The sequence below is a fragment of the Onychomys torridus genome, chromosome 21 (assembly GCF_903995425.1).
Source record: "Onychomys torridus chromosome 21, mOncTor1.1, whole genome shotgun sequence".
In the NCBI taxonomy this organism is placed as follows: Eukaryota; Metazoa; Chordata; class Mammalia; order Rodentia; family Cricetidae; genus Onychomys; species Onychomys torridus.
This window is the reverse complement of record NC_050463.1, coordinates 17,270,465-17,284,006: the sequence shown is the minus strand read 5'-3', so window position 1 is coordinate 17,284,006 and position 13,542 is coordinate 17,270,465. Positions and strand designations below refer to the sequence as shown.

The 13,542-nt window shown below is 48.3% G+C and overlaps 1 protein-coding gene across 1 annotated transcript in view; it reads left to right on the top strand.

Annotated features, from left to right (window-relative positions):
* Epas1 (endothelial PAS domain protein 1) overlaps positions 1-13,542 on the top strand; it is an 83,193-nt gene that overhangs the window by 32,951 nt on the left and 36,700 nt on the right. Inside the window, exons 2-3 of the mRNA XM_036170506.1 lie at positions 11,588-11,639; positions 12,232-12,422. Coding sequence (XP_036026399.1) covers positions 11,588-11,639; positions 12,232-12,422 — 243 coding nt within the window. The remainder of the gene's footprint in view (positions 1-11,587; positions 11,640-12,231; positions 12,423-13,542) is intronic.

The following is a 13,542-nucleotide window of genomic DNA, read 5'->3' as shown; positions in this document are numbered from 1 at the left end:
TAATGTTATTATTACCTCCTCCACCCTTCTGGCTGCCTTTTGAGGAGCACTCAGTTTTTTGGCAATTCCATGTAAAATCAGAGAGTTAATTTTAGTTTGGTGATGAAGATGGGGTGGGGAGAGAGGGGGATGTCTTCTCCTTTTGTACCACTGCAGCACCCTACCCCCACCCTAGAAAGAGCTGAGGTTCTCCATGCCTGCTCATGAAAGAACTTGCTTGCTTTCTCTGGCTCTGTGCTAGCCATTCATCCACTGCTGGGCCTGGGCTTGAGGATACCGCTCTCCAGAGGTGACGCTGGGGGCTGCTCCTCGGGGCTGGCATCTTAATGACTTGACTTGGCGGCCTGAGAACAGCCTCATTCAGAGTGAGTTCACTCCCTGTGCAGTTGGCCTGCTCAGCCTCTGCCCACAGAGTTCTCTTGTTCAAGCCACAGGAGGAAATGGAGATTTCCAAGTGGGAAGCAGCCTTCCCAGGGCTTCAACTCTTCCCTGTGGGGAAGAGGAGCTGCAGAGAGCAAAAAAAAAACCCTAGCTGGCCCAGCTGCAGTTCCCGGGGGAGAGGAGGGAGTGTGGCTGGGGGCTGAGGCTGGAGGCCAACACAGCTGGGATCGCTTTCCCTTTCCTCCGGGAGGTGGAAAGGAAGAGAGTGAAGGGTACATCTGAACCACCCTTACATCAATTAGCAGATATTTACCCAGTTTGCCCAGAGCTAAGGTCCCACAGAGAACATTCAGAAGTAGAAGGTGGCATGTCTCTGCCTCCACAGTCCTTAATAGCAGCAGGACCTTTGCGTGGAAAAGCAGCAAGTCAGGGCATCCTCTAATGGGGGCAAGAAGTACCCCAAGGGAGCTGGGACCAAGGATGCTTCTGGGGAGACAAGGTGTGGAATTTTAAGAAAGGGGAAATAAAATGGTATTCAGAGGAGAGTGACATCAAATCAGCTTAGGGACATTTCATGAAGAAATGTGCAAAGTGAATGGGATTCTCTCCCACAGAGAAGGTCCAATCCATTAGATACTAAGTATCCTTGGCCAAGGATGGCATCCAGGTAGCAGACACACTCCACTGTATCTTTGGCCTCAAGATGGTAAGGGTCCTGGGATTCTTCCTATGGAAGTGTGTGAGATTGAGCAGCATCTGCATCAACCAGGATGGTGCTAGAAATGTAGCCCCTCATGCCCTGGCCCAGACCGCCTGAACTGAGAAGTGGGCTGGATCCAGGTCCCCAGTGTTCTGTGTGTGCAGTGTAGGTGACATCAGAGGCCCATGTCAGCATCTCTAGGTCACACCCCAATATTTATTCAGAGAGAATAGATCACACACACGTGTGCACACACACATGGCACACTTTTACCTTTGACATCTCCATAGCAATAACTGTTGCTGGCTGCACACTCCTTGCTCTCATCACGTATTGGATTAGGATTCTTAGGAAGGATTTAGAACAGTGAGCAACTTTGAGGAATTTACACAGCAGGAATCACTGAGGTGGTTTTTATGTCTTCATTTAGTACTGCTTGTGCTTTTGAGGACTCTGAGAGAACCGAGGGTGGGGGCCCTTCCCAGAAGAACGTGTCTACATGGGCTGAAATAAAAGGAAGAACAGAACAGGGCTGACCGTGCGGTGTGGAATCTCCGGAGCAGGATGATGTAGAGAGGTCAGGGTAGGCGGGGCCTTCTTGGAAAAAAAAAAAAAAACGGACTCCTTGTGGCAGTGAACCGAGGAGCAGTACAGCATAGACAGGCTAAGGCGGGGAAGAGGACACATTCTGGAAGGCTGTGGGGAGTGTCAGTGACTACAGCTAAATCTTAGGGGCCACAGGGAGCTGGTCAGCTGTTCCCCATACCGCAGAGCCTTGCTTCATGCTAGGGAGTCCATTTTACACACAGATCACCCTTTTCTTGCTTCTTCTGCTGTTCAATTTTGTCACCTCTCCTAGCTGAAAGCAGAGCTGTAGGAACAGGCTGCCCATGTGGTGTGGTTTGAGCCAAACCACAGATTGTACTGTTGGGTGCTTGTGGGATCCAAAAGAAGAAGGCTGTGAGGACACAGAAGCCCCAAGGAGAAGCCCTGGAGCCCATCTGGCAACAGCTTAGGGCGTGGGGCTTACGCCCAGCTCTAGGGAAGAGGACCGAAGGAAATGGTCCAGGGAGAAAGAAATGCTCACCAGTGACAGCCCAGGCACCTGCCAAACACAGTGAGCACCGGCCCCACATGGCTGTCTCCACTCACCCCTTTCCTCCTTTCCTTTCTCCCTCCTTCCATTTTCTCTGTATCTTTTTGTCTTTAGACAGAGCTCTCCAAACCAAAGTAAACTTTCCCTCCAGGGCATGTTTGCCCCTTGAAGTGATGGCCTAGAGCAGGAGGTGGCCCTGGTGTCCCCCTTTGCTGCTTCCTAAACTAGAGGGTATGCTTTCAATGGCTCGCCAAATTCAGTGTCCTTAGAGGGCCGTACCCTCCATGTGCCCAGCTCAGTAAAGCCTTCCGAGCTACAAGAGGGGCCTGCTGATTGGCATTTGGGGAGGATGGCCCAATCTCAAACCAGTGTGGTAAGTGGGGTCCATTGACACAGGGTGAGTGCTAGCTCCATCTCTGGGGGAGGGCTGAACATGCTGGCCTCCATCTCTGGGGGCTGCTTCTTCATGTCGTGTGACGCGAGGCTGTCCTCACCTCGTGAGACTTGAGGATGAATCGAGGCAGAAGGATGAGTGGTTGTCATTACGCGGGAAGCATTGCCTGAGGGTACCTGCTAGCTGCACCTACGGCAGCACATCAGTCTGCGGATACTGATTAATCCCGTAGCTGGAGTCGACCCAGTGGTGCGGGTCAGGCAGGAATGGGCATCGGAGGTCAACAAAGAGCAATGCCTGGACAGATAAATGCCCCACTGCTGCTCGCTGTCTCTCCTCTCACGGGTAAACTTGTAAAAGTCCTCTCCAGACCTCCCTGGGTGGGAAGTGGGAAGAGAGGAATTGCTGACCCGCAAGGTGGCCATCATCTCAGGCCTGAATTTACGGCAGCCTCCCACTTCTGTGCCATTGGTCGAATCTCTTCAGCCCTCTCAACCTAGGCCTAAGGAAAAGAGGGTGCCTACGAGAATGGGGGGGGGGGACCTGGGGCAGGGGATGCAAGCATAGTTGTTTTATTTTTTATTTTTCCTGTTGCTTTTTTCTTCTGCAGCCACTCAGGAATGAAGGCTATAGTCCCAAGGCGGCTGATGTTGCCACATCTGTCTGCTCAGCTGTGAGGTGGCTTACGGACATGGAGTTGGCAGGGAGTTGGCTACCTGTCATTTTTATCATAAAAAAATAAATTACAAAGCAATCCTTGGTGCATAGGCACATGTCCTAGTGTTATTTATAGTACCTAAGTGTTGGAAACCCTACCTGAGTGACAGCAAGGGAGTCGTGCAAAGAACTGGGATTTCTGCTCACGCAGTATGCTGATGCTGGCTTTTAGGAATGTTTTGAAAGAATTCTGAGCACCGTACAGACTGTTAAGTTAAAAGGTCAGGGGGGAAATCCAGACATCCAATGAGAGCCCTTCCTGTAGACGTTTGTGTGTTTTCCAAGTTACCTGTACCAAGCATGCACTGGCCTTACCTCCAGGTTACAGGAGACGCATGATGAAGTTCTCCTTCCACGTGGGGTGCACGCCTAGAGCTGGTTGACGACAGACCCTTCCTGAGTCCGTGAAAATCTATCTGAGGCGGTTCATCCACTCCCGCCTATTTGCATCTTCTAAGCCTCAGTTTCCCTCCTCTCTAAAATGGAAACACTGAGGGCGGTGGCTTCCTGCCTGTGATGTAAGATTTTCTTCCTTGTAGATGACATAAAGTGCCATAGGGGCTGTCACGTGATTCAAATGTAAAGCGATATTAGTCGCTGGTATGTTAGTGGCTACCTCGTGTGAAACAAAAACCATAGACTGGGAACTTTCAAACAGCAGAGACTGATTGCGCGAAGTCTTGGGAGCTGGGCAGCCAAGATCAAGGTGTGAGCAGACCGTGAGTTTGCCGAGGACCCACTTTCTGCTTCACACAGTGGCGCCTTCTCTGTGGTTACATGATGGAAGATCCCAGGGAGCCATTTGGACCTGTTTTATGAGGGTATTTATTAATCTCATCCTGAGGGTTCCACACTCAAATTGGAGGCAAGGATTTCTACATGAACTTTGGAGACATAAAATTCGGATCAGCAGGGCACTTGGGAGAGTGAGGCTAGCCCAACAGCCATTTGTCACACTACTCCTGTCCATGTCCAGCTTTCCCAGCAGGGCTGGGGACTCCACATGTCCTAAGGTGATGGAAGGAGCTGGGTATCTGGGTCCCCAGATGGGCTGCTCACTAATTGAATCTGCTGCTGTCTTCTGCAAGGCTGCCTGGGGCAGGGAGACCGGTGTGATAAGCATCTCCAGTCTCCCCCGTGTGGAATTGACCATTAGAGGGCCAAGTGGGGTGAGCTCCAGACATTACTGTCAGCTCTGAATGCAGTCCAGGCCTGCTGCTCCAGGGACACTGACTCTCAGAGAGGCTCAGGCAGCTGGGAGCTAAACTCCCCACGAGAGAGGAGGTTGGGCTGAAAGACAATTATCTAGACTTTTCTTTCAGAGATGGGGCCATGAAAGCTTCACCCTCACTCTATCCACCCCAGCAATTGCTCTGTGTTGTTAGTCTTTTCTTCCAGAACGGAGACCATCCTCTTCACAGAAGGTCTGTTTGGTCTGAGGGCACTGATACCGATTCCTCTTGTTCAGGTCTCAGTTCTTCCTGAGTCCGTAACTCGGTATTTTCCATTTTGAACTTTTCCTTCTCTTTGTAATAGATGCTGATCACTATTGCCTTTGTTTGGACAAATATCAGCATGCTCCCAGAAAGGAGATGGTCAGAAAGAACACTGTCCCCATAGACCGCATTCTTGCTAGCCTTTAGAATGACTCTCCGAGAAATTTTTGTGAGTCGCCTTGTTCTTTTGAGTACCTCCAGCTGGACAAAACCTTATCAGCTGAGAGCACGTTTTATTCTTTCCAAGAACTATGAGCTGGCCACAGCCTGGTCTGGTGACTAAGAGGGTTGGGTAAGTTGGGGAAGATAGTCAGGGGTTTAGAATGATGTCAACACTATTAGATGTTGTAAGTGATATTCTTGTGTGGCTCCAACATTAATTCCAAAATGACCTTCCAAAATACTTAAAGCAGTGGCCACCTCGCTGGAATAAGCCCTAGCCTTCTCCTGAAGTGACTCTTGCAACAATCACCACCTTTTGTATGACAGTGCAAATCTCTATATCATCATTTTGATCTCTTCTGATAGCCATAGCATCTAGTAGATCGATGGCCCCATCAGCTCCTGCATATTATCTGTTTAGTTTATGACAGTGGCTTCAAATTTGCTAGATGTGATGACTGTGAACACTATGTTAGGTAGAGGGGAAGGGTGTGGCTAGGTCTAAGATGTAGCCCTGGGCCTCGAGACCCCTGTGATGAATGCTAATGGGCCCAGATATCTGTATCGATAAGAACTCCAGGTGATTCTGACATAAGCTAACATTGAAAATGACTGTTTTCAACCATTCACGCTCTTGCAGTCCCTCCTCTTTCTCGACAGTTGAATCCAAGATTGCAAAAAGCACAGGGACAAATAGCCAATCGAAAGAAAGCACATGAATTATGAACCAACGGCTGTGGAGCCCCCAGCTAGATCAGGCCCTCTGGATAAGTGAGACAATTGAATAGCTTGATCTGTTCGGGAGGCATCCAGGCTGTGGGACCAGGACCTGTCCTTAGTGCATGAGCTGGCTGTTTGGAACCTTGGGCTTACACAGGGAAACATGCTCAGCCTGGAAGGAGGGGACAGGACCTACCTGTACTGAATCCTCCAGGTTTAAATGAATCCCCAGGGGTGCCTTGGTCCTGGAGGAGATGGAAATGGAGGGGAGGGGCTGGGGAAAAGGTGGAGGTGGGGGAGGGAGGGGGGAAAACAGGGGAGCCCATGGCTGATGTATAAAATTAAAACACATAATAAAAAAAAAATCATAGGAAAAAAAAAAGAAAATGACTGTTTTGCAAACTGACATCGATAACAACAAGCCAATGTAAATGTGGATCAAATGGAATCATTTAGAAAAAGCACTATACTCCAGAGCTCCATAAACACCAAGTTTTCTTTTCCCCCTACATGTTTGAGAAAAAGGGTAAATTGTTTGCATTTCTAAGACATCCATGACTCCAGAAAAACATATGTAATATACACAAAAATCAACAAAAGGGACCTTTAAACACTGGCTGCTTTGTAACAGTGGTTCTTGGCCCTGCTAGATAAGAACAGAAAGGGGCTGGGGTCATGATGTTCTGTTTGTACCTCACACACATCAAATCCAAATCTCTGGAGCCAGGACCCCAGGATTCATTTTTAAGGTTCTTCCCGTGAACAGCCAAGATAAAGAACCCCAGAGGCTTTGTTTCTGCACTGATTTTATCTGTGAACTAATTAACTGTTAAGCTCAAAGTCCAGTGGCTCTTGATCCCCCTGGGACCTGAACTTGGTATTTTCTTTTTAAAAAATATTTATTCATTTATCTTTATGTGTATGGACGGTTCACCTGCCTGTCTGACTGTGCACAATATACATTGCATGCCCACAAAGGAAGGTGTCGGATCCTCCAGGACTGGAGTTACAGATGGTTGTGAGTCACCATGTGGGTGCTGGGAATTGAACCCAGGCCCTTTAGAAGAGCAGTCCGTGCTCTTAACCTCTGATCCATCCCTCCAGCCCGAACCTGGTGCTTTTCCCACCAGGCAGTTCTTGTACAGCAGCTTCACAAACTCATTGAAGAGTCCACCTCCTGCCCAGTTTCATTTGACCCCTTTTTCCTGCATTGACATCCCACTGTGATTTAGCATTAGCTTAGAACTTTGGGTCAAAACAACACTTTGACCCAGACTGGTTTAATGAGCCTCGCCCATCTCCCTGACCTCCTGAAATTCACTTGACTTCTCAGCTCCCTGGCCTTATAGGGTAATGGACATATATGGCTTAGATACCTGATGACCCCGTCCCAGTAAAAGTTAAGGTCTAAAGCTAACTGAGCAACCAGCTTCCTGGTGGTGGTGGAGACAGCGAGGCTCCCCTTCAGGTTCTGGTCACTTGGAGGTCAGAAACAAGGTTCCTCTGGGCCAAGAGTAGGTCACTGTGGGTGAATGCACCAGGCATCCCTGTCACACTTACAGCATCATGTGCTCTAACTAAAGGTTCTTTTGCCGGATTGAGTGGTTTACATTTATCACTGGGTATTCCAAGGGTCCATATCCTCTGATTCAACTAACCAGATCTAGAACATTTGGAAAGAAATTATGTGCTGAATATGTACAGTCTTTTTATCATTCCCTAAATAATACAGTATAATAACTGCTTAACATAATGCTCACAGTCTAGGGACTTTGATGTCTGTGAGGGGTCCCAAAGCCAGCCATCCACTAGCAAAGGGACAATTGCACCTATACCTATCTATTGACCAATCAATGCTTCTGGACAGTCAATTTTGTTTTACTTCTTGTCTGCTTCTTACTCCTGAAGTGCTTACTTCATTTACTTGGGATTAAATCTTTCAGAATCATGTGTGCTTCCCCCTTCCCCTGCCCCAGGGAGAGCAGCTGACCATAATTGAATATGGAAGGGACAGAAAAGCTGCCAATCAGAAGCGGCTCCCACCCCTGGCTCCCACCCCTGGCTGCGGTGTGGTAGGAGGTGTGCAGGGCTGCTTGCTGCAGCCTCGGACTCCTATCAGGCAGCACCTCTTTGTGAGCTGCAGCTCTCTTCCAAGGGTTCCAGGAGACAGAGCTATCCGAGCTCCACGGAGTTTTTGCCACTGAGTCTTTTATAAGTTCCAACCCTCTTCCCATAGTGTGGATGAGGATCTGCTTTGTAGGAAAGTCTGGAATAACACTGGGCATGTCAGAATGGTTCAATAGTTCCCTTGTTGCCAGGGGAAAACATTGGGGAGGGGGGGACAGGTGTTGGCTAGGATGGAGACAAATGATGTAGTCTCTCTCGTGCCTGTCTTTAAGGGTTATTATGAATCTCAAAAAGATTACATGTATTTCTTTTAGAAAACGTTTCCAAACTCCTAAGTTGTTATAAGGGTGTAGTCATTATCCTTCCAGATTAGCTGGAATCCTGCCTCCCTGAATCCCTGTCCTTGCTGTTGACATGTTTGCCCCTATGTATTATTCTAGTTAATGATGACAAGTGTAGCTGTTGCCCCCTAACTAGACTGCTTACTCCTGGAGAGCAAGGCTTGTGGGCTCCTTCACTCTCTAGTGACCACAGGAGCCAGCCTGGGGCCCAGCAGGCACACCTCGGTGTGTAAGGACGGGAGGCAGAGGGGCATTTAGGTGGTGTGTTTTATACACCACATGCTATACAGGGCCTCCTTGTGGGAACAGGAGAGTCACCAAGGATGTGAGGGGAAACTTTGGAGGGGAAAAAAAGCAGAGTGATGTAAGAAACTCTTAAGCCATTTCTAATTATCAAAATATTTAGGGTATGATAACTTTTTCAGAGAGGACAGTGGATTCTAACATGTAAATTTCAGGATTGTCGCTCAATAAAAACAAAGAAAGAAACAAACTGTGATCGATTATTGTTGGGCCCATCTTGGAAGAAAAGTATTTCAGGAAATGAAACACTTTGTTGGCCTAGGAAGATGCCCAAATGTGACATACAGGATGGGCCGGGATCAGCTTTCATGACATAGCCCTGTGCCCCCAGACAGCCTGCTAGGTGAGAAAGGACAGGTGTTATGGCAGAGTCCAAATGTAACTGATGCTCATGGTACTCAGATGAATCTTCGGTCTGCCATGATAGTTTTCTTTGCCAGAGAACTTTCTAGAGCATTCACACTTACCTCATTTTATCCTGACAAGACATGGGGTCTTCTTCCTGTTTTACAGGTGAGGGGAGCAGAGCCCAGAGAATGTATTTTCGTCTCCAAAGTTAGATGGGTGTACTGTGGCCAAGGTGCAAGCTTGGGATTCTGTTACCTGTACCTTCATGTTAATTATTCGAGTTCTTCAGGGTTGTTAATTTAATGGTTTCAGTATTATAGATTTTTGTCTATTTTTCTAAGAGTCAACATTAGACATCTCTGGTTTATGTCAAGGTCAACTAGGGGGTCTAATTAAAATCAAGCTAGTTCTAGAGTGAAACTGTAAAAACAAGGTAGTGTAAAATGGAGTGCACAACTTAACAAGGGCCTGCCACAGGTTCTCAGCCTTTCTTCTTCTAAATGGTTAAGATGTGGAAGTTTCCTCTTTCTTGCTAAGGAGGGGTACTGCTCTCCTTCAGATTAACACTGAGTACTGGGATGGGAGGTAAGATTTTAACCCTGGCTCTGCCACTAATTAGATAATTGCTCTAGGCAAGCAACTTAACCTGGTTGGTTCTCAGTGTCCAGGTCTCTGAAATGGGGACATGGGTACCACCTGCCTGCTCTCCTCACATGGTTGCAATGATAAAATTAGCAGCCTGCCCGCTCCCTAATTGGAAACCCTCCAAGGGCTTATGTAGGTTCTGGCTTTAAGACCGTGGGAAAATGGCATAGTATGTTCTGAGCCTCAGTTTCTCGGTCTGTAAATTGCACAGTGTCTACTGAGCTGTGTGATGAAGAAGACTACAATGGGGTGTGTACAGTTCTCGGTGCAGTGGCTGAACACAAGCTGTGTGTGTGTGTGTGTGCGTGTGTGTGTGTGTGTGTGTGTGTGTGTGTGTGTGTGTTTGAAGGAATCTGGTACAACTCAAATCCCTAATGCCAAACAGAACCCTGCCTCTTCCCCACAGCTCTTCCTTAGCCCTGGAGCTCTTCTTCTCTAAGGTAGGAGGAGTCTTGACAAGATGAGGGGCTTTGTCCAGGAAGGTGTTGCTGCAAGTCCATGGGCTGTGATGATTGCTCCGCCCCAGCATGGCTGCTTTAGATATTTCTAATGACTAGGTCATGTGTTGACCCAGCTGTTGTCAGGAAGTGTGAGGGTTGGTGCTGAAGAGTGAAATTCAGCATCTCCTGCCTGGATCTTATGATCAGAGCTGTAGTGTTCCAGTGTAGGTACCCATCCTGCCTGCCTTTCCTAAACCAAAAGGCCTGTGAGCCCTCAACACATCCCACCCCGGGGAACTCAGGATGAAGATGCAAAATCGGGGGACCAGTCAAGTCTGGTAGAAGATGCAAAATCTCCCAAAGGGCAGGTTCCTAGTAGGTGCAATGGATGGGGTACAGAGGTATGGGATTCCTGAGAGCTGAAGGTCAGGAAGAGTGGAGGAAGAGAGGGATAAATGAGGGAAACAGACAGGGAGAGAGGTTAAGAAAACTCAAGTCCCTCATTTCACAGTTTCTCACAGGGTTGACCATCAGAGTGCTGTGTGGCTCTTCCTGCAGTCTGGTATCCAGTGGGTAATCCATCCATCCAGGGAGCCGTGTCTGCCAATGATGTATGCTGTCAAGTCAAAACAGGGCTTCTGCCTCAAGTCCGAATGGGGGTGAGAGGCACACCAGCATTCCAGGAATCCCCAAATAGTGATTTTCTGTCCAGATAACAAGACCCTCAAAGCCTAACAAAAGGAAAGCAGCCTTTTGGGTTTGGCAGCCTCAGAAGGCAAGGTAGAATGAGCCAGCCTGGAGCTGATTTAGATCAAGCCTTGAAAGCCACAAAACACATGGAACATCTTCTACAGAAACAAAACAAACCAACTTCTTTATTATACAAGATGTGTTATTTATAGAAACACAAGAAAACATAGATAATCACTCAGTAGGCCAGGGATGGGGGTAGGGGGGTGGGGGGAGCAGGGGGAGGGGAGGAGGTCCCTAACTCCATTACTCTGCAGCTCTTAACAGTCACTAATGACTAAGTGCCTGGATTCTGGGATTGCCCTGCCCAGGGCAGAGTTCAATTCTCCACTTATCAGCTGGCAGCCACAGGTGAATTATTTAGCCTCTGTGGGCCTGTTTTCTCCTCTGGAAATCAGGGATGCTAATAATTTCTACTCTGGCAGCAAGCTGTGAAATTTAAAGAGGTTAATACCATACTGTCTAAAATCGTAGCTGTATCAAACAGTGTAATTGTGAGACTGCGACTGTTGTAAGAATGTTTATTATTTGCTGTATTTCTAGCTGTATGACATAACAGAAAATATTACATGTAGTGTGTGCATTTTTCTGAGGACAAGCCCTATGTTGTTGATATGATAGGTCATCTTTTCATGGACAGATTGTCTTTTTTCTTTCTTTTTTTTTTTAAATACTATTAAGCTAATGCTGATTGCTTATAGTGGGATGTGCCTGGAGCTAAGGTTTCACATAAATGATCATATTAAGTCCTCACAGTAACAGTCAAGTGGGTACCACTGAGGGGATGGTAAGTGCCTTGAAGCTTACAGAGTCAGCAAGCAGAAGTTTAAGACCTCTGGTCTATGGGTTCTGATTCGCCCATGTTAGTGCTTGATGTGAGCTTTGAAAGAAGATCCCGGTATCTTTAGACCTCCTGAGAGAGGTGGGTTTGAGTGTGGGTGTGGGTCATCCTTCTTCCATTCTGCAGCAAAGAGGAAAATGAGCAGGAGTCGGTCTGGTAGCCCAGGCCAGCGGGATTTGTACGCGCTGCCTTTTTTCACCCCTGGCAGGCACACACATTGGGAGTACGAACTGAGGCCTGTCTGCCCTGTGCTCTCCTTGGGCCTTGCTGGCATTTTCAGTCTCTGCTCTGGCATCTCTCTCGCATCTGAATCAGGATCGGGGTCCAGAACTGGGCTTCATTTTTACCGAGTGCATCTTACCTAGAAAAAAGGAGAGCCTTGTTCTCCAGGGCTTTTTGATAGCACCATGTGTACCACTGGCCATAGTTTCTGCATCCTTCCCTTTCCATCATTAGAATTTTGACCCCCGTGGCCAAGGTCTATTAATTCATTTCATCATCAAATCTTCGCTGAAATCTACCCACGTGAAGCCCAGTTCTGGCCCCCACAGGGATGCAGGAGAAGGAAGCCATCTGAGGAGACACCAACACACACAAAAGTAGAGCCAGTAACAAAAAGCAGCTTGCTCGTGGTTCCTCTGGGCTGAGCCAACATTGGCTCAGTAGGAGACTTGACTTTACAGTGGATAGGGGCATGGGCATGACTCTACCAGGAGTGTGGGAGGATGACAGGGATGTCCCGGGAACTGACCCCTTGTTCCTTCACTTAGGAGCAGCTCGGAGCTGAGGAAGGAGAAATCCCGAGATGCCGCAAGGTGCCGACGCAGCAAGGAGACAGAGGTCTTCTATGAACTGGCTCACGAGTTACCCCTGCCTCACAGTGTGAGCTCCCACCTGGATAAAGCCTCCATCATGCGACTAGCTATCAGCTTCCTTCGAACACACAAGCTCCTGTCCTCAGGTAAGACTGGCGGGTCCTGCCTGAGGCTGGCACGTCCCTAGGCCTCACTCCCAGACCTATTGCTCTACAAACATCCACCCACAAAAAGGCCAATGATGGGCCTTTAGTCTTACATTTATTTTTGTGTGTTTATGTATGTGGGTGCATATGGAGGTCAGAGGACACCTTTGGAGAGTCTGTTCTGTTCTTTTCTTCCATCATCTGGGTTCTGGGGCTTGAACTCAGGGTGTCGGGCTTGGCAGCAAGCACCTCTACCCACTGAGCAATCTTACTGGCCCTGTTCCTTCATTTTAGCCATCTCCTCTCTGTCAATGGTCTCATGATGAGTCCATCCAGGGGAAGAGGTCAAGGGCAGGACCGAGGGAAGAATATGAGCACCCAAAGCAAGAGAGGAAAGGGTCTGGGAGAGCAGAGCACAGCTGCTAGAGACCCAGCTCTGCTACATCTGGCTGTGAGCCCTGCTCTCCACTATGTTGTCTCTGCAGGAAGCCTTGCATCCTCACCTTCCAGACACATCTCTTGGACATCGGGGGCAGGGGTGGGCCTCATCCATTTACCTCCTCCTACTAGCCAGTTAGGCAGGCCATTTGCTCTCTCAGAAGGAACCTTGATTTCCTTGTCTGTACACTGGAATTACCTGTGCTTACTGCACAGGGAGGGCTGTGGGGATTAATGGAGACAGTGGCTTAGCTGTGATCATTCCTGCTGTAGATGACAGCCTCAGGCATCACCTGCCCTCAGCCAGCCCATGTATTCTCCTTTCCCTGGAATCTCTGCCACAGCAGCCCATAATATATATATATATATTTCTTTTTCCTTTCTCTGAGTGACATTCTTCAAAACCTATTTCCTGTTTAGGCCCCACCAGGAAGAGGCAGCCTGGGATTTCAAATTTCAGATCCTCTGTGCAATCTTGTTGAGTTTATCAGTTCTGTGAGGACACTGGGCAGCATGTAGCAGCCGGTCTGGCACTATGGTTGGCCAGTGTCTGAAGGCATGAGCGAGTGAGGCCGTCAAGGAGGCAAAGAGATCCTGCGGTTCCCTTTCAGTTTTCCGAAGTGAGTGTGGCGCTCTGGAGACAGACTCCTTCAGCCATCCTGTAACGACAGAACTATTTTAG